The 21,323-nt window shown below is 36.1% G+C and overlaps 1 protein-coding gene and 1 pseudogene across 8 annotated transcripts in view; both read left to right on the forward strand.

Annotated features, from left to right (window-relative positions):
- The window catches only part of LIN7A (lin-7 homolog A, crumbs cell polarity complex component), a 245,462-nt gene that overhangs the window by 185,011 nt on the left and 39,128 nt on the right, over window positions 1–21,323 (forward strand). For all 8 annotated transcript variants that reach the window (XM_060112959.1, XM_060112958.1, XM_060112962.1 and 5 more), the window contains 2 exons: window positions 18,226–18,297; window positions 20,579–20,788. In XM_060112959.1, coding sequence (XP_059968942.1) covers window positions 18,238–18,297; window positions 20,579–20,788 — 270 coding nt within the window. In that variant the 5' untranslated portion in view covers window positions 18,226–18,237. The remainder of the gene's footprint in view (window positions 1–18,225; window positions 18,298–20,578; window positions 20,789–21,323) is intronic.
- LOC132499110 (lupus La protein homolog) lies at window positions 15,601–16,884 on the forward strand (annotated as a pseudogene).

Genomic DNA, 21,323 nt, shown 5'->3' on the forward strand with positions numbered 1-21,323 from the left:
GAGTTATAGTGCTGTTGGCCTTGAGTTCAATGTTAATTATCAACAATATATATTGAATAAGGTGTCTTTAAACAAAAAGTCACATAAAACAAGCTAATAAATTCATCAATTGATGGAAATGTAACCAGAGACTCAGAGCATCCCAATTCTGAATTTTCCATAGGAGCAGTGGTTCAGTATTTGCTAATTCAATGTTTGCAGAGACTTTATAGACCATAACTATTGCAACTAACAAGAGTCAGTGGTGGTGTTCATTTTCAACACAGTCAATTCAAGAAGACAGATCAGGCCTAGGAATGCAGTTGTATAATATAAAGGATCATAATTCATAATTTTCCAGGATACCTAAACATGTGAAACATGATTAAACTATTTTTATAGGTTTCACAGAGATGACCAACATGTGCCTCACTGTAGGGTTAGTGTACACTGAAGGATTTGGTCATAACTGAGACAGTTAAAACTTCTGCCATCTGGCAACTTATCTGAGAAAGGACCAAATCTTCTGCTTCTCTGTTTTGAAGACTACTTGAAGGCTGCACAGCTACTATCTAAAAAAGTCTTTAAGTGGTGAGTTAGCACATGTTTTAAAAACACTTTCTAAACAGTAGGAGGAACTATGGAACCTTTGGAAAATTTAAGTGATGATGCAATCATTTGGTATTAAAACCCAGACCAGAAGTCAGGATACTTTTTTACTCATTTTCAGCATGTATCTGCAACCTCTTCCACTCTGAAGCTTCATTTATTAAACAATCTTTTTTGGTACTGACTTAATTTCAGAAATAATCTGTTAGTAATTTTCACTATTTAATTGTTATAGAAAAATTTATCTGTAGCAAGCATTGCTTCCTGTAGTAAGTATAAAAGATCTTTATTTCTGTGTACCACATAAATTGGCAGAAAACCAGACAGGGAATTACTAGAATTATAATTTGTTATTATCTTCTCTTCTTATTGAACTGTCCATAACTCAGTTTTAACTTCATTTAACTTTCAAGTAATCAAAATAGAAAGAAGAAAAGCAAAGCAAAACAAAAATAATTAGTAGATTATGAAATAAGTCACACAATCTGATTCTATTTTTTTTTTGCATTAGGAGTGAAATTCTGTGGTTTAAAAATCATGTCTATCTACAATAGGATTTTTTCTAATTCACATTTTCTTATAAAAATCCAGAGGACCCACTACTTAACATGTCTGTGCCACTAGGATTCTGATGAGTAATGCTTATAGATACAATTCATTTTTGTGTTTTAATGATCTGGCTCTGATCTAATTGGTAAAATACTGAGTTAAATTATATAGTGTATACTTTCATGCTCAGGAGTTAAAGAAAATCAGGACAAGTCTAATATGAATTTGGCAGTGAATATCCCAAAGTTGATCAGGAAATAATTATAAATAGTCTGTTTCTCTTTTCTGTCGATCCCATCCCTTTCATTTTTTATCAGACTTCTAGTTACCAGTAAATGGGCCTGTATTTTCTGGAGTCTATCTGAACAGAAGCAAGAAGAGGTAGGAATAACCAAGTATGAAGTATATAAGCTATAGTAAAAAGGGTAATTGATAAACTCTGTCTTTTGGACAGATGATAAGATCTATACATGGAGTGCCTTTCATTTTTCAGTCATTTTTTCATAAATACATTTGGCACATTTATAAGATTAAATATGATGGCACCATTAAAATAATGTAGAAGACTAATACATGGCAAAAATATTCCCAGTATTTTAAGTGAAAAATCAGATTATAAAAGGTATGTAATGACTGACTTGATATTGATTTCTTAAAATCAGTAAATAAAGCAGACTAGAAATAAATCCCCCAAAATGTTAACAGTGGTTATATCCTGGTATGGAATTATAAATGATTCTAATTTCTTGATTGTACAGTTGTACAAATTTTCTATAGTATATATCGATTACTTTTACTGTCAAATCACTTTTTAAAAATTTATTTCTTTGTATTCCCTCTCTCCTGAATATATTTTATTTGAAAAGGCCTATATATGAGTTATTTAAATTCAGATAGATGCCTTGGCTCTATAGGTTAAATATAAGACTAAGGCTCAGCTTATAAATTACATAAATAGATGTTGGAACCCCTCAAGACTCTCACATCTTCTCACTCTAAATTTCTCCCAAAGGATAACATATACACAAAGGACTTCATTTGCCAACTAAATAAATAGATAACTCACAAATTATATCTTACAGCCCACATACTTCTTCTAATATTCGGTCCTACATATCTAGCTGTCTACTGAACATCTCTTGGAGATCACACAGTGACTCAAACTCATTATCCTGCATCCCTGCCCATGCCAGCAAACCAGACCCCTTTCCATCTTTTCTCTCCCAGAGGCTTCCAACACCAAATTCTGTTCAGTTTACTCCTTAATCATATTCACCATTCTACTCTGAATTATATCCAGCATCTCTTGCTTGCCAAACTATAATAGTTTCCTTTTCAACCATGATCCATTTATGATGTCCTAAATATTGCACAGAACATAATTTAACTAAAAATTTATTCATCGTTTATCTGAATCTCCAATCTAACTGTGCATCCTGTATTTTTACTGTTACCTCTGGCAACTTTATTACTACCTGTAATAAATTTATTTCAATCAACTGAATAATCAGGTCGATTTTTACTGAGTTAAAGTTTTTCTTTACTATTCATTTGATTAGCTGATATGACTCATATGACACTGACAATATACTCCTAATTATCCAAAATGATTAGTTCATTTTCCTGATAAATACCTATTTTAAGAAGTAGAAATTGATTTTACAACTCTTGCAAACTTTTAAGTACGCTGCTAAATTTCAACCCTGCTGAGCCAATATCCTAGGACTTTGGAATCCTTCATGAGATTTCACATTGTCTTAATCCAATCAGAAAAAAAGAGACAGATTTTAAGCCCCAAACCTTGTTTGAATTTTACCCAAAGTAAGCAAATAGAGATAATCCAGTCCCTTTGAATGGTGCTATACTAATTGGAAATGACACCTTTCCAAAATTTTGCTCAGGTGTTTCCTGTCACAGGGGACTCTTGTTGTGTAACAACTACAGGACAGGAACAGCTGCCTTAAGGGAATTCTTTTTTAGACAACCATAAGGAAAGAGATTTCTCCCTGGTGGTTTGGCCACCTGCCACGTGGACCCTGTGGAAATCATCCATTATTTGTGATCTTATTTTTTCCTTGCAGTTATTAAATAATTTGTACAAAGTATTTGTACTACCTTATGAAAGTTATGTGTGTTAAGAACCCACTAGGAAATATAAACCAATTATAAAAATAAGTAGAGATGGGCTTCCCTGGTGGCGCAGTGGTTGAGAGTCCGCCTGCCGATGCGGGGGACGCGGGTTCGTGCTCCGGTCCGGGAGGATCCCACATGCCACGGAGTGGCTGGGCCCGTGAGCCATGGCCGCTGAGCCTGCATGTCTGGAGCCTGTGCTCCGCAACGGGAGAGGCCACAACAGTGAGAGGCCCGCGTACTGCAAAAACAAACAAACAAACAAACAAAAAAGTAGAGAAATTAATGGTTAATGGCATAGTTTTAAAAATTATAGTCATTCTTCAGTTTTATAGTTTCACAACTAATGCTTCTGCTTTTATATAACAGAATAATTATAATTAGTTATAAAACTATAAAATTGAACAGAGTATTTTCTGTTCCCTTTGGAAAATGTAAGTATATGGCAGAATCATTTTAATTCACTTACCACAAATGATATAACTAACTTTTGGAAATTTAAAAATTGATGGAGATTCTGAAGACTGTGATATGTAATATACCAACACTCCTGATGCCCCCCTACTGAGTTCCTACAGAACTAAAAAAAGAAGAAAAAGAAAGGATGTGCCATCCATTTACTGTCAGGCATGAAAGGGCATTTAATCCTCTTTGGGAAGTGATCCCAGGTTATCCTCCTTGAGGGGTCCTCTCATCCCTGCCACATCATTTGGGAAGCAGAGTGCTGGAGAACTTTCCTAGTGTGCCCTTCTCATTAGAAGTAACCTATAACAGCATTTTTAAAAAAGTTCCTGTCCCTTTATAACTTGGCTAGGAAGATGAGTAGATATTGAAAGGCATCAATTTGTCCAAAATGTTCCTTATCTTCATCTATATCTAAGCATTGGTGATCACTTGCAATTTGAGGCTATATTTCCCTTCAGTCTAGTAATACCTTTTTCATAAATTCACTTTAACACACGAGTTAGGTCACAAATTATGGACCATTTCAATTCAGCTTTTCTACTGCTGTAGTCTACTTAATGTCCTTTAAAGCAGATCACAAATGGCATGTATCACATTGCAGCAGAAAGTCTGAGTTATGGAGTCTCACGTGTGGACTGTGAGAGGTAGACTTGAGATTTCAGTGCTGTTAAGATGGTATCATAAGCCAATGGTCCAGGAGTACTCAAATCCTCTCCTGCATTCTGTCCTTCTTAAGGAGTTACCAACCAAGGAAGCAACGTGAAAGGCCCATAACCAAATAGGAAACAAACGACCACTTTGTTATTAACATGGAAAGCACCCAAATCCTCTCTAGTATGGCTCTTTCTGGTAAAATATAGATTGGAGAATGAAGTTTGGGCCCTTACATCTAAATGAATCCCCCTTTTTCTCCAGTCTGAATCTGAGGTGTCAGGTTTGGCTTAAGAAGGTATTATAGAATAGAAAACGAGAGCAACAGCTACATCTCCTCCAAGCAGGCAACTCCTACGTGAATTCTTGCGACATGGGTGCAGAAAGAGTAGAAGATGGGTCTCGTGGCTCCTAACCCTTTTAGAGACACTGTCAGTAACCCTGGTAAAACCATGGCTTAATACCGTTCTTGGGTGCTGACCAATCATGTGAGCAGATAGGTCTTCCTTCTCTGGGGATATTGAGGCAATAAGTAAGCGGGTGTACAGAGGCCCACACTTGAAAGAGAGGGGTCAGAAATGTTTAGTTACCCCAAATGTCACATATTGTTCAGTCTTCAAATTCAGTGATTTTTGCTTTTGTTTTTAATTGTAGGTAATGCCATCATTTCTGGCAAGAATGTCAGTCGACATATTGATTTTACCAGTAATAGTGTCAAACGTCTGTTTTAATGACTGAACTCTCTTTTCTAAAATTATTTTTATTTTTTTATAAATTTATTTATTTTGGGCTGTGTTGGCTCTTTGTTGCTGTGCACGGGCTTTCTCTAGTTGCGGTGAGCAGGGGCTACTCTTTGTTGTGGTGCACGGGCTTCTCATTGCGGTGGCTTCTCTTGTTGTGGAGCACGGGCTCTAGGCACGCAGGCTTCAGTAGTTGTGGCACGTGGGTTCAGTAGTTGTGGCTCATGGGCTCTAGGTGTGTGGGCTTCAGTAGTTGTGGCACACGGGCTTAGTTGCTCTACAGCATGTGGGATCTTCCCAGACCAGGGCTCGAATCCGTGTCCCCTGCATTGGCAGGCAGATTCTTAACCACTGAACCACCAGGGAAGTCTCTGAACTCTCTTTTTAAATCATTTCAACCTAATAGAGATGTATTGTCCTTTGTTTCTCTATACCTGTCAATGTTTTTCTTGGCCAATGGGTGGCGTGTTTTCATCAAAGTTGATGGTCAAAGAGAGCTGTAGAAAAAGACATTACTCAAGATATTTTATTCTTGGATTTTCACAGGATTGATTTGACTCTTGATGGTCTTACTGTAGTAGACATGAATTGTAACCAGTGTGTACCTTCTTTTCTTTTCAAAAAATGGTTGGTTCTAGACATTAAATTTTATACCCTAAATTTTGTGGTTTATAGGAATTCTAACACTGTGATTTTAAATGGAACATTTCTACAGTTAGAAAAGCGTATGGGGACAATATAGATACATGGATTGCTATAGATTTAAATGTATAACATTTAATTATAGCTGCCATTTTTCCAATATGGAAGAAAAAATTCAAGGCAAAAATTAGATATATTTTGACTATCTCTTCCTTAATAGATGGGCCAGTTTTCAATTGGTCTGGAACTATTTCTACAAAGCCTCCTAAAGTAAGTAGACCATGTGTTTGGTGACGAAATCTCTATTTCTATTTTATTCTAGTCACATCGAGTACAGTATGCACGTTCACATCAGGGCACTTGATTTCTTCATGCATGGACTCCACTAAATGCAATTAAATTTAGAGCCACATATTTATTTTAGATACCTCCCTTGGCCTAAAATTTGCTTTCAGAAAAACTGCCGAGTTTTTATTATAAATACACTGTGGCTTAATATTGTGAATGTTGTCCAACTACCCAGGTGGCCTCTAATTATATAAGGACATGAGAGGGCTCAGTCTTCACTTTTAGTGTTATGAAAAATTTAAGTATTTTAAAATCAGAGTCCACATCAGATAACTTTATTCAACTCTTATCTCAGTTTCCAAATCTGAAAAATCAAAAAATCCATTAAAAAAATTATAGATAGCTATAGATATAAATACCAGTCTTAATACTTACATTGCTTTTTTTCTTATTAAAAAAGTACATTCTTGCTTGCTTTTTAATAAAAACCTACATATAAGAAGCTTTAATGAACATTATAATGTGGTAGGATTTGGACCATGTAATTTTCTCATTTAGACTTTCTCATTCATTTTCTCTAATCTGATCATATGTCTACTATTTTCCCTCTTGAGGTAACTTGGTTTAATGCCATTTTCATTTTTCACAATGTTGCTGAAAATTTTATTTCTTTTTTCCAGTCACTGATATAGAGAAGTTTATTTAATCTTGATTATAATTCTATTGACATTTTAGTAGCTAGCCCATCTATAATAAGACACTTTGAAAGAGATATTACCATCCATTAAAGTATATGTTGATTTCCACACTGATAAACTTTGAGGAATGGGGGCTAATGTTATCTTTTTATTATATTAAATACTTTCTTAAATATCTGTAGGTTTTTGTGTTTTAAAGTCTTTATTTTAGGTTTCCAAAATAACAATTAAGTTTCTGAATATTTTCATCTCTTAAGAAATATTTTCTGCTTTTTTAAAAGTCAGGTTTATTGAAGTATAATTGCCATCGAGTAATATTTCCCCTTTTCAGTGTACAGTTTCAGGGTTTTCGTAATCCCATACAATCATGTTAACCATAACCTTTATCAAGATGTTAGAACAGTTCCAACACCCTGCAGATTTTCTCATACCTGGTAGTCAATTCATCCCACCCCCAGCTTCTGACAACCTTTGATCTGTTTTCTGTCCTTATTATTTTGCCTTTTCCTGAGTATCCTATAAATGAAATCTATAGAGTCTGGCTTCTTTCACTTAGCAACATGCATTTGAAATTCATCCATATTGTTGCATGTATGAGTAGTTTGTTCCTTTTTATTGCCTAGCAGTATTCCATAGTATGGATGTGCTTCCATTTGATATTCATTCACAGTTGAAGCCAATTGAGTTTTTTCCAGTTTGTGGTGATTATGAATAAAGTGTGCTTGCATCTAATTTTTGTATGAATATACATTTTTTATTTATCTTGGATAAACAGCTAAATGTAGTTAAGTGAATCTTACAAGTTTAGGTTTAAATCTGTGGAAGACTATTAATTTGTTTTCTCAAGTGGATGTGCCATTTCCTATTCCCACAAGAGTTCTAGTTGTTCAACATTCTATCACATACTAGGTATTGTCAGGATTTTAAAAAATCTAGACATTCTAATAAATGTGTACATGTGTCTAATTATGATTTTAATTTTAATTTCCCAGCAACTAATGATGTTGATTATCTTTTCATATTTGCCACCCATACACCTTTCTTGATGACATGCCTGTTCAGATACTTTACCCAATTTTTAATTGGGTTGTTTTCTTGTTATTGACTTTTGAAAACTCTTTCTATATTCTGGATAGGAGGCCATCATGAGCTATGTGTTTTGCAAACATTTCCTCTTAGTCAGCTTGTCTTTTCATATTCCTAACAGTGTTTTTCCAAGAGTTAGCTTCTCCATCTTTTTTTTACTGTGACTTTAGTCTATCCTCTCTTAGTTTCTAAATCCTCATATTAACAAATTTGCTTTGATTTCTAATGAAAAAATTATAACTTTTGGAATTGGAAGAGGCTAGAAGAAAACAGGCTCTAAATATAGCATAGTTCTGTATAACATTTACTTGAGTAATGTAGCAATGAGGAATTCTCTTGGCTGAAAGTAACAGAAAATCCACCTTCAGTGGCTGAAACAAATAGACTGTTTTTCTTCATTACAGTTAGTTGAGAGTAGGCAGGTGCTCACAGGGATTCAGGAGCTCCATGTGATCAGAGCTGATGTCTGTGTGTTTCCCTGGCCTTTCTCTTGCAGTTACAGGTTGCTACTACAGCTGATAATATCCACAATCAGGATGAGAAATAGAGGTGGGGAAACAGACAGTGTTTATACCAAAACAGCAACACTTTCACAGAAGCCTCTCATCTACTTCCAGTTGAATTCTCGCTGGACAGAACTGGGTCATGTGGCAGTGCTGGGAGGAGGGAGTGGAAAATGGGGGTGCGGTAAGGTGAGCCTAAGTAGTGTTTGCCTCACGCAGCAACTTTAAATAACATCAAAATATAAGAGTCAACATAGCTATCTGCAAGAGCGGAAGACAGAACAATCAGAATCTAGTTTTGAACTCAAAGTTTTTTCCACACTTCTCACCAAGCAGCTAAATTCTAAAGGCATCATTCCAACCAAATCTTAGACACGCATATAATAGTAATAATAGAAATATAGCAGCTATTATAATAAAAGTATAAGAATAACAGGTTATGGTTCATGAAGCCACATACTTTGTCTTGTTTGGCTGACTTTTTTTTTTTTTTTTTTTTTTTTTTTGCGGTACGCGGGCCTCTCACTGCCATGGCGCTGCGGAGCACAGGCTCCGGACGCGCAGGCCCAGCGGCCATGGCCCACGGGCCCAGCCGCTCCCAGCCGCTCCATGGCATGTGGGATCCTCCCGGACCGGGGCACAAACCCACGTCCCCTGCACTGGCAGGCAGACTCTCAACCACTGTGCCACCAGGGAAGCCCTGGCTGACTCTTGAAGATAGCATTTTACATAGTAGAAAACTAAGATGCACAGATAGTAGGTCCCTTACAGTCACATAGAAAAGGAGCAAAGGGCAAGAAACTGATGATATAGATTTGTCATCCCTTTCCTACATCTCTGTACCAATCAGGGTTTTCAAGATCAAGAAGAATGATTCAGTGTAAAGTTTATATTGTGATATTGTCTACATAGTCTATAATAAATGAGAGCTAAGAAGCAAGAATCCTCTTGCACTTGAATTTTAGCTGTGTGTTTTAACTCTAACTGGGAATTCTGTTGTAAATTTGGTCCACAAGAGAAGCTTTTATGACATTTGTACTTGATATTCTCCCAGTGACAAACTTTCCATCCAGAAAATATTAAAAAAAGTAAAATTTAAACTACTCACTTAAAAATATTTTAAAACATTCCTTCTATAATGAACATTAATACTAATTCAAAGTTTTAGAAACAGCCAATATTTTTTTTTCATATTTTGGCCCAGGTGCCTAACCTACTGACTAGAATAGCTTGTAAGTAAATATTAGTTGAATGAATGAATAAATGAATCTTTTTGAACCAACTCACCACATTTCCACTGCCTTTATTGAATTGATCTGTATTTGTAAATTTTCAATAGCTTAGAATAGGTTCTAAATATACAAAATGCTATTGAATTTGTGGGATTTATTCAAGGTTAGGAAATTATTGACTAAGATGTAAACTAAAACTCTATACAAGAGTTTTTATAAATTATTTGACTTTCACTAGGAATTAAACCCATAATATCCAATAGGATGTGCTTAGAAATGCTGTAGCTAAAGGTTGCCAGACATTTGGGGACCCAAAAGATTCAGAGAACCATAAGCCCCATGCACTGTCCCTTGAAGAAGCTCATACAACCATTTTCTGTTTTCCCTTCAGAAACTTTCTCAGGGTATCTGGGAAATACTTTAGCTTTCCATAACACCTTTCTTCAAAATTTTATACTTTTACAATTGTCCTTGAAAAGTAAGATAGGCGGGGATAGGTTTTGCCCCTTAGGAAGTAAAAAGCTAAGAAACGTTCCTAAGATGACATAACTACTGGAAGTAGAATTAATATCTCCAAGTTTTGACTTGACTCTATAACTAGACCATGACCTTTTTAGCTCACTTTTAAAAACCAGCTATCAGAATCTATTGTATTTTATAGGAAAAAAGACTGACAATAATACTGGATTTATTTCACTTAATCTTAGTATGTTATAACCAGAAAAGAGGATTAAAATGCTATTTCACTTTCATTTGGAGTGGTGCATTTGTTGGTTTCAGAATCGTATTGTTGATTGGCAGCCACCACTTGTATAGTGGTAGACACCGTATAAAACCCAGAAACATTTATGCAAAATATAAGTACTTGTGACATCTGCACATCTGTTTCAACACATGCTGCCAAAATAGTAGTGGTCCGGGGGCTTCCCTGGTAGCGCGGTGGTTGAGAGTCCGCCTGCTGATGCAGGGGACACGGGTTCGTGCCCCGGTCTGGGAAGATCCCACATGCCGCGGAGCGGCTGGGCCCGTGAGCCATGGCCGCTGGGCCTGCACGTCCAGAGCCTGTGCTCCGCAACGGGAGAGGCCACAACAGTGAGAGGCCCACGTACCGCAAAAAAAAAAAAAAAAAAAAGTAGTGTTCCGATGTTGTCTCAATATAAGATGTGGTTAAAAGAGGAAACATTTGGGAGGCAACTAGATATCAATTTCTGTACCAAACTGGCCACTAACTAGCTGTGCAGTTGTGGTTTTGTTACCATCTCCATGGCTGTTTTCTTGTGTGTAGAATGCCTGAATCACAAGTTGCGAGAATTAAATGAACTCATAAATATAAAATGCTCTTGGCCTACAGTAAGTCCTTGTTAAATGTGCACCAGAATCATGATATTTGACTCCAAAAATTATTTACTGAACACTTACGAGACCCTTCACTCAGTGCTATACAAGTGTTGTTTTATAGCTCACTAATTATTACACATCAAAAGAAAATATATAGCTTGATTCATTAGTTCAGGGTTTCACAATCTCAGCATCATTGACATTTTAGCAGATAATTCATTATTGGGGGGAGCTGCCTTGAGCATTGTAGGATGTTTAGCAGCATCCCGGCTACTGGGCATGTCGACTACTGGATACCAGCAGCACCATCCCTCTCCCCATTTGTGACAACCCAAAATGTTTCCAGACATTGCCCAGTGTTTGCTGGAGGTGGGGGCAAAATTCCCCTAGTTGAGAACTACAGTCTTTGATCAGTTCTTTCTAAAAGTGTTCATAGACTCCTAGTCCTAGAGGATTCTTCCTCAAAGATCCCAGGGTCAAATACATTGGGAAACATTAAATAATAATGATAATAGTAATGATAATAACTAATTTTTTAGGCACTTACTACATCCTACAAACTGTTCTTACCTTATTGATTCTTCACAACAGACCTAGAAGTTAATTGATGCTTTAAGCACATTTTTCAAATGCAAAAATTGAGCCCCAGAGAAATGAACTGACAAAAATCATACAATTAATAAGTGACCCAGGGTTTCCAAGCCATCTCCAGAGCCTGTGCAATTATCTGTATATAGTACTACTTCTTGCATAGCACGTTTTTAAATTCACAGTTCAAATTGGGGTGTTAAGGATAATTATTCTTAATTTGTATTTGCTTTATCTCAGGCTCTTACAAAATTAGTTTTTCTTTTGTGCTTCAGTTTTCCTCCTTTTTATTTTTTATTGAAGTATAATTGACATATATTAGTTTCAGATGTATGACATAGCAATTTAATATTTGTATACCTTGTGAAATAATCACTACAGTAAGTCTAGTTTAAATCCATAACCATGAATAGTTACAGTTTTTTTTTCCTTGTGATGAGAACTTTTATGACTTACTCTCTTAGTAACTTTCAAATATGCAATACAGTATTATTAACTGTAGTCACCATGCTGTCCACTGTATTCCCATGACTTATTTTGTAACTGAAGTTTGTACCTTTTTGCCCACTCCCAACTCCCCTCTCTGGCAACCACCAATCCGTTTTCTGTATCTATGAGCTTGGTTTTATTTGTTTGTTTGTTTTGGTTTTTTAGATTCCACATATTAGTGAGATCATGTGGTATTTATCTTTCTCTGTCTAACTTATTTCACTTAGCATAATGCCTAGATCCATCTACATTGTTATGAGTAACAAGATTTTACTCTTTTTTTTTTTGGCTGACTAGTATACCATTGCATGTATATACCATATCTTCTTTATCTATTTATCCACTGATGTCCACTTAGGTTGTTTCCATACCTTGACTCCCCTAAATAATGCTGCAGTGAACATGGGTGTGCATATATCTTCTCAAATTAGTGTTTTCATTTTCTTTGGATAAATACCCAGAAGTGAAATTACTGGATCATATGGTAATTCTATTTTTAATTTTTTGAGGAACCTCCATAATGCTTTCCATAGTGGTGCACTAATTTACAATGGCACCAACAGAACATGAGGGTTTCCTTTTCTCCACATCCTCTCCAACACTTATTTCTTGTCTTTTTGGTAATAGCCATTCTGACAGGTATGAGGTGATATCTCATTATGGTTTTGATTTGCATCCCCTGATGGTTAGTGATGTTGAGCATATTTTCATGTGCCTCTTGGCCATCTGTATGTCTTCTCTGGAAAAATATTCAGATCCTCTGCCCATTTTTATATTGGATTGTTTCGTTTTTGTTTTTGCTGTTGGATGAGTTTTTCATATATTTTGGATATTAACCTCTTATCAGATATATGATTTGGAAATGTTTTCTCCCATTGAGTAGATCACTTTTTCATTTTGTTGATGATTTCCCTTGCTGTGTAGAAGCTTTTTAATTTGATGTAGACCCATTTGTTTATTTTTGCTTTTGTTGTCTTTGCTTTTAGAGTCAGATCCAAAAAATAATCTTTAAGATTGATATCAAGGATCTACCACCTATGTTTTCTTCTAGGAGTTTTATGGTTTCAGGTCTAACATTCAAGTGTTTAAACCATTTTGAATTAATTTTTGTGTAAGGTCCAAGATAATAGTTTAGTTTAGTTCTTTTGCATGTGGCTGTCCAGTTTTCTCAACACCATTTATTGGAGAGACTGTCCTTTCCCTATTGTGTATTCTTGCTTCCTTTGTCATAAGTTAATTCACCGTACATGTATGGGTTTATTTTTGGGCTCTCCATTCTGTCCCATTGATCTATGTGTCTGTTTTTATACCAATATCATATGGTTTTGGTTACTACAGCTTTGTAATATAGTTGGAAAACAAGGAGTGTGATGCCTCCAGCTTTGTCCTCCTTTTTCAAGATTGCTTTGCCTATTCAAGGTCTTTTGTGGTTCCATATAAATTTTAGGATTGTGTTCTATTTCTGTGAAATATGCCATTGGAATTTTGTTAAGAATTGCATTGAATCTTGTAGATTGTTCTAGGTGACATGGTCATTTTAACAATATTAATTCTTCCAGTCCATGAGTACAGAATATCTTTTCATTTATTTGTGTCTTCTTCAATTTATTTCATCGATGTCTTATTAGTTTTCAGTGTACAGGCCTTTCACCTCCTTGGTTAAAAAAAAGTAGTTTTTGTTTTAATCAATTGATGACAACCATTCCTCCTCCCCCAATTATTTTCTACATGATTGTCCTCATAAACATCCTTGAATGCAAACAAACATGTCAATCCTCCGGAAAAGATGACCACAATGACTCCAGACAAACTCAGTTGGCCAGGAGCCAAGGAGGGAGAAATTTACTCTGCTTGGGGAAGGCAGAGAATGTTTAACAGAGAAGACAATATTTGAATTAAGCCTTTAATGATTGTGTTAAACTTAGATAAATAAGAGTCTTCCTGATGGAAGGGCATTCCAAACAGAACATACAGCATGTGCAAAAGCCTGGGCAACTAAGAGGGTATGATATGTTTGGGTTATGGTCAGGGAGGAGAAAAGGATGTAGGAAAACAAGACTAAAGAGGAGGCTGTGCTCTGCATTATTTGCACTAGCTTGACTTTTGTAAGAATTTGACTTTGCAACCTTTACTGTAAGGGCAGCAGACAGCCAAGAGCACAGCAGCAGTATGGTCAGGTAGGTACTTGATGTTGATAACTAAAGTCTATAGTGTTTTGGTGGTAGAGAGACCCAATTAAGACACTAATGCCGTGCTTCGAGCAACAGATAATAAATAAGTTAGGATGGAGCAAACGGGTCAGATTTGAGAGAGTTTATTAACAAGAGAAACAGGCAAACAGGCTGGAGAAAATCCTCCTCTTAAATGGGGTGTAAGAGCAAGTAAGTGGCATTTATTTGTGGAAGGGCCATTTCTGTGAAACAAAACGATACACTTTCAAGGAAATAACATGGAAACATGTTTAGCCATTATTTCGGTAACCTAAAGAATTTGCATTAACAGGTCCCAGTTCCACAAAATGCTCTTCTGGACACTTGCTCTCTTCCTGTTCAGATTTCCCACAGAAACGGAATACCCCAGTTATTTAGTGGAAACATAAGGATAAAAGGTGGATCCTGAGTAGTGCTCCTACCTTTCTACTCCAGACCACTTTGTCTTTCTCCTCCTAAATATGCTACCTGGGAAAGATGCATCAGCATTAGTGGAGATTCAACCAAATATATTTGAGAAATGTGCCAATAAAAAATGTTGGGAAATCCGTCCCAGACATTCAATGAATGGTTGTTGAATGGATGAATTAATCAAAGTTTGAATTCACCTTAATAATTTTTGACTTAAGCATATAAAATAAGATCAATAGAAAGGAAAAAATCTTCAATTAAAATTTTCCTATTTCATCTTTTACTGATGTAGCTAATGGGCCACTCCTGAAAAATACTCCAGCATAATACCAAATGGACTTTTACCCCTGTGCCTTATGCAATAGATATTTACAACTTTATTATTTAAATCTTCAAAATGAGCATATAATCAAGCATATTTTTTTTTTTTTTTTTTTTTTTTTTTTTTTTTTTGCTGTACGCGGGCCTCTCACTGCTGTGGCCTCTCCCGTTGCGGAGCACAGGCTCCGGACACACAGGCCCCGCGGCCATGGCTCGTGGGCCCAGCCGCTCCGCGGCATATGGGATCCTCCGGGATCGGGGCACGAACCCGTGTCCCCTGCATCGGCAGGCGGACTCTCAACCACTGCGCCACCAGGGAGGCCCCAAGCATATTTAATCGTGTTATTTTTTCAAAATATCTTCTTCAAACTATCCTTTAAAATTCATCCTCTATACTTCAGTTTATTTAAAATTGAGCAATTTATTTTACTACTGATTTCTGAACCCCATCCCTGGTAGTTTAAAGGAAAAACAGTTTTTCTGTTATGTTTCAACAATTTGTATAGTTGTGTCTAGAATCATAATTAGTAATAATATCTGCTGTCTAAGGAGTACCTGCTGTGGATAGCGTTTGAAAGTATTCTTTCAAATAAAAACAACCATACTGGCTGGGACAACCCCCATCTTCTTGAGGTGCATTGGGCAAGCAGGTGGTGCTGGGGAGGGGAGATGTTGCGGTTGCTGTTAGTGACCCTGTGGTGCGTCTCTGTGGGACCGGGAACTTAAAGATAGCCAGAATGGCAGAAAATGGTGATAATGAAAAAATGGCTGCTCTGGAGGCCAAAATCTGTCATCAAATCGAGTATTATTTTGGTAACTTCAATTTGCCACGTGACAAATTTTTAAAGGAACAGATCCACCTGGCTGAAGGCTGGGTTCCTTTGGAGATAATGATAAAATTTAATAGGTTAAACCGTCTAACAACAGACTTTAATGTAATAGTAGAAGCATTGAGCAAATCAAAGGCAGAACTCATGGAAATAAGTGAAGATCAAACTAAAATTAGAAGATCTCCAAGCAAACCCCTCCCTGAAGTGACTGATGAGTATAAAAATGATGTAAAAAACAGATCTGTTTATATTAAAGGCTTCCCAATTGATGCAACCCTTGATGACGTAAAAGAATGGTTGGAAGATAAAGGTCAGGTACTAAATATTCAGATGAGAAGAACATTGCACAAAGTATTTAAGGGATCAATATTTGCTGTATTTGATACCATTGAATCTGCTAAGAAGTTTGTTGAGACCCCTGACCAGAAGTACAAAGACACAGACCTGCTGATACTTTTCAAGGACGATTACTTTGCAGAGAAAAATGAAGAAAGAAAGCAAAATAAAATAGAAGCTAAATTACGAGCTAAACATGAGCAAGAAGAAAAACAAAAGTTAGCAGAAAATGCTGAAATGAAATCTCTAGAAGAAAAGATTGGCTGCTTGCTGAAATTCTCGGGGGACTTAGATGATCAGATGTGTAGAGAAGATTTGCATATCCTTTTCTCAAATCATGGTGAAATAAAATGTGTAGACTTTGTCAGAGGAGCCAAAGAGTGAATAATTCTGTTTAAAGTAAAAGCTATGGAAGCACTGGATAAAGCAAAAGATGCAAATAATGGTAACCTACAATTAAGGAACAAAGAGGTCACCTGGGAAGTTCTAGAAGGAGATGTGGAAAAAGAAGCATTGAAAAAAATAATAGAAGATCAACAAGAATCCCTAAACAAATAGAAGTCAAAAGGTTGCAGATTTAAAGGAAAAGGAAAGGGAAATAAAGCTGCCCAGATTGGGTCTGCTAAAGGAAAAGTACAGTTTCAGGGCAAGAAAACTAAATTTGATAGTGATGGTGAACATGATGAAAATGGTGCATCTAGACCAGTAAAAAGAGCAAGAGAAGAAACAGGCAAAGAAGAACCTTCATCAAAACAACAGAAAACAGAAAATGGTGCCAAAGACCAGTAATTTAGTAAACATTTTTTATTCATTTTAATTAGATTTTAAGCTGCTTTTATCTTTGGAGGCTTTTAAAAAGAAAACCGAATTAGGTCCACTTCAATGTCTACCTGTAAGAAAGGACAATTTTTTTGTTGTTTAACTTGTCTTTTTTTGTTGTTGTTATTTTTATCCAAATGAGTATGTTTTTATGTATAATTCTGTTTGTGTTCTTTCAGATTATTCAAATATCAAAAGAAACATTCTTCCACTAAATTGCCTTTGTAATATGAGAATGTGTTAGTACAAAGTAATAAAATGTATACTGTATTAAAAAAAGAAACAACCATACTAAATAAATATTCTTTACCCATCTTTCAGATGGGCAAAAAGAGTGTCAAAGTGGTAAAGTAGTTCAACCAGGACCTCATAGTTCCCCAATTGTATTATGAGGCTCAAACATAGGTCCGTTAGTCAGCAAAACCTGTATGCTTTCTATGACGTCATTCTGGGTCCAGATTTTACCCCCCTTTTTTTTCTATTTCATCTAAATGTTAACATGAACCCATAGTTGATATGTTGTTCTGTATTACTAATTCCTAGAATCTCTTACTTTACTAGTCTTTGCTCCTGAATCTCTATAGTTATGAATTATGAATGTGTATCAGTAACACATTCCAACTTGCATACCTTCCAACATGCAAGGAAAAGATAATGTAATCCCAGTTCTGTGGAATATTAACTTAGAAAACTATTTTTAAAGTGTTACCTAGATTCAGGAAATAACTATATACATTATTTTTATTACACATTTGAGAGATAGAACTATAAATAATGGTAAAAATTTTTACCAACAACGGTTTTTATAAAACCAAATATAAAAGTTTTGTTACTTGATAAACATGGATAGCCAAATTAAAAAGTGAATAAAAGTGATTGCCCGGGCTTCCCTGGTGGTGCAGTGGTTGGGAGTCCGCCTGCTGATGCAGGGGACACGGGTTCGTGCCCCAGGCCGGGAGGATCCCACATGCCGCGGAGCGGCTGGGCCCGTGAGCCATGGCCGCGGAGCCTGTGTGTCCGGAGCCTGTGCTCCGCAACGGGAGAGGCCACAACAGTGAGAGGCCCGTGTACCGCAAAAAAAAGTAAAAAAAGTGATTGCCCTCTCTTCTCTGCCCTAACCACCGCCTGCACCCCCCCCCAAAAAAAATGGGAGGGATTTTTGGTCCAAATCATCAGGATAATTGATTCAAACCTATTTCACTTTGTGATAGGAAACTTGTGTCTTACAATGAAAACTTATTGCCCTATCTGCAATGAAAGAATTGATATTCTTAATGTTCTTACACATTCTTTTTTATGTGAACATTTTAGGTGTATCAATATATGCATGAAACGATAACTGTTAATGGCTGTCCCGAATTCCGTGCCAGGGCCACAGCAAAGGTAAGACTTGAGTAACTTTAAAAATATACTTAACCCCAGTGATCTAGTAATTGACTGTGCGCGTGTGTGTTTCAGGTATTCTCGTGTGTACACTGTAAGAGAATTTAGACATCAGTGGCAGCCCAGAGTCTAGAACCAGTACTACTTCCCAGGTAAAAATCCTAATGGAAAATTGAACGTTTCTGCTGCTTCTGTAGCTTAAGAAAGGAGAATGATTTCATTAAACTCACTGAATGTTCATTTGGCACAAGCAAATCTGCTGGTTCACTGTATGAAATACTTTTGGTTTTCTGACACATTCCTCTGATCCAAAAGAACCTGTTCCCTATTCAACGCATGAAGATTTGTACAAGTCTAAAAGTTTGACTCAAGCTAGACATGACAAGAACTCACCTGATACCCACTGATGCAGGATTCTTCCATGTACTCAGCAGAGTAGCTGAATGAATATGACGTTGACCTAAAGGGAAGGTCTGTTACCTGTTTTGGTAGTGACCACATCTGCTCTTGAAAAACTCAAATCCAGAGATTGCAGAGACCTTCCAAATGAAAATGTTACAGCAGTAGGATCATGAAATTATCTGGAAAACAGACCATAGGAAATAATAGTTTTAAACTAAAATCACTAATGCGGTTCTTACTTTACAAGTACAGAAATGTTATAATAGATACACATTTGCTTTTTAAAAGCTTTTCTCTTTCTAATATGTATAAGAACTGCTGAAAATAGTCAGAATTTTCCATTTAATTCTTTTGTGTTACATCACCTCTGGTTTCTCTCCTGATTTTTCAGTTTTCATTCTGTAACTGAACACTATAGATTTGTGATTTTTTTTGTTTTTTGATTTTTTTAACCCAGGCAAAAAGAGGGTATTATTATCATTACATCATGCTTTGCTTGTACTGAAGTAGAACACACACAGAAAAATGATCCCTACATGGTTTAATTAAGGGGAAAGTGAATTATGTAGTGTTTTACCATTCTCATTTCTTATTCATGTAGAACAGCAGGATAGCAGCATAATGTTGCAATAGCACAATATTTTCTGGTTGTTTCTGGGCTGTCTGCATTGCATCCATGTCAGCCATTAAAATCTATGCATGACAGCAAGGTTTGCATGAGCAAATGCATGTAGCTAAAAACAAGCCATTATTTCCATATCATTCACTATCTTTCACTAAATGCAGACAGTAGCATAATGCTAAATTGATGTGATAATGCTGTGTGTGGAAAAGAATGTACAGTCGTTGGGAATCAATATTTTCACAGTGTTGAGTAAATCACTTTATAGTAGGTATCTAACCAACTGTGGTTAAGGCAGTTTACCAGAGGTGGAAAATAAGAAGCAGGCAGAAGAATCTTTTCTTGATAGAAACTATTTAAATCTTCTCCATGGAGGGGAGGGGGGTGAAAACTAATGGTAAGTTGTTTCCTTCAACTTATTTTTTAAATTAATATATATGAATTTTAAAATAAAGTTATATCCATATTAAATGATATTTTGTACATCTAGGTATAAAACCACGGACTGCTCATTTTGCCTACGTTACAGCAGTAGTTGAAATAGTAATGTAAAATATAGGGGAAAAAAACCTGTGCCATAAGAGGACCTCTCATAATAATATGGAATATTGATATGAAATAATTATAATATGTTTGAATCTATTATTTTCTTTTAGCTTTTTTTTCTTTTAGGCATTTTCAATTAAAAAAGAAAAAGAAACTAAATTTTCTAAGCCAGTGGTTTGGCAATAGCAAAATTCTAGATGTATTCACCAGTATATATACATATAAGTGCTCCTCAATGTATCGAATACATTTATGTGCAAACACCAAGTTAGACCGTGTGTCATACAAAGAAGTGGAAGCCACGATCTCGGCCATTCGGGTGCCCATGGTCAACATATATACAATATATACAGTAATTATAGTTTATGTACCATATGTAGGTATTATGTGTACCAAAGCTATTTGGAGTCCAAGAATAGGAAGATTTGCATCTAACCAAGGTTAGTGGGAAAGATTTTTATGAGGAAGGGAAATTTTTATCATAATGGGTAAGGTCTAGAAAGGTGGAAATATCAATAGTTGGACTGAGCTTTACCAAAGAAAGGAATTATAAAGGACATCTAAATGAAGAAAGCCCCCTCCCTTTCGTGTTCTTTCTTTCACAGGAGAATGCTATAAAATAGGAGGAGTTGCCTGATCTACACACTGCAAGTCATGTGATGAGCCTTATTTCCCTCGTTTTTATCACCAAATGACCATCTTTTCTTTCAGGCAACAGTTGCAGCTTTTGCAGCTAGTGAAGGCCACTCCCACCCTCGGGTAGTCGAGCTGCCAAAAACGGATGAAGGCCTTGGTTTTAATGTGATGGGAGGAAAGGAGCAAAATTCCCCCATTTATATCTCTCGCATCATTCCTGGAGGGGTGGCCGAAAGACACGGAGGCCTCAAGCGAGGAGACCAGCTACTATCAGTGAATGGAGTGGTATGTTCATAACATAATCAGAGGTTTTTCTCTCTAAGCACATTCTTGTTTTTCCCCTGCTGTTACTAAAGTCAATGTTGAAATCCTAGAACAAATCTTAATTTTGTGTCCAAACAGCTTCCTCAGCATTGATGGATATTAAGACTACAAAAGCAGTAATTTTATAGTTTTGGTGTCTCATTTTGTCTTGTTCAGGGATGATAAGTAGGACCTAGTGGGAAAATCATCCCAAGATATTATCCCAACTAGTAGAATTTCCCCCATATAATACTATAATTGAATTAATATTTAAAAGAACATAATTTCAAGTTACTTTTATTCAGTTATTATAAGCAAATATACACATTTAAAAAATAAAGCTAAAACTTCTCTATATATTTTTCATTTTCATTAAAGAGGAAGAATAATTTTAATATGTGTAATAATAACACATGGAAAAGGCTGATGCACAGATAATTCTGTAAGCCAGGTATACAGCTATAGTATAACAAAAATATATCAGCCTCTTTCCTGGAAATGTTTGATTATATTATCT

Source organism: Mesoplodon densirostris, chromosome 11 (genome assembly GCF_025265405.1).
Source record: "Mesoplodon densirostris isolate mMesDen1 chromosome 11, mMesDen1 primary haplotype, whole genome shotgun sequence".
Classification (NCBI taxonomy): domain Eukaryota; kingdom Metazoa; phylum Chordata; class Mammalia; order Artiodactyla; family Ziphiidae; genus Mesoplodon; species Mesoplodon densirostris.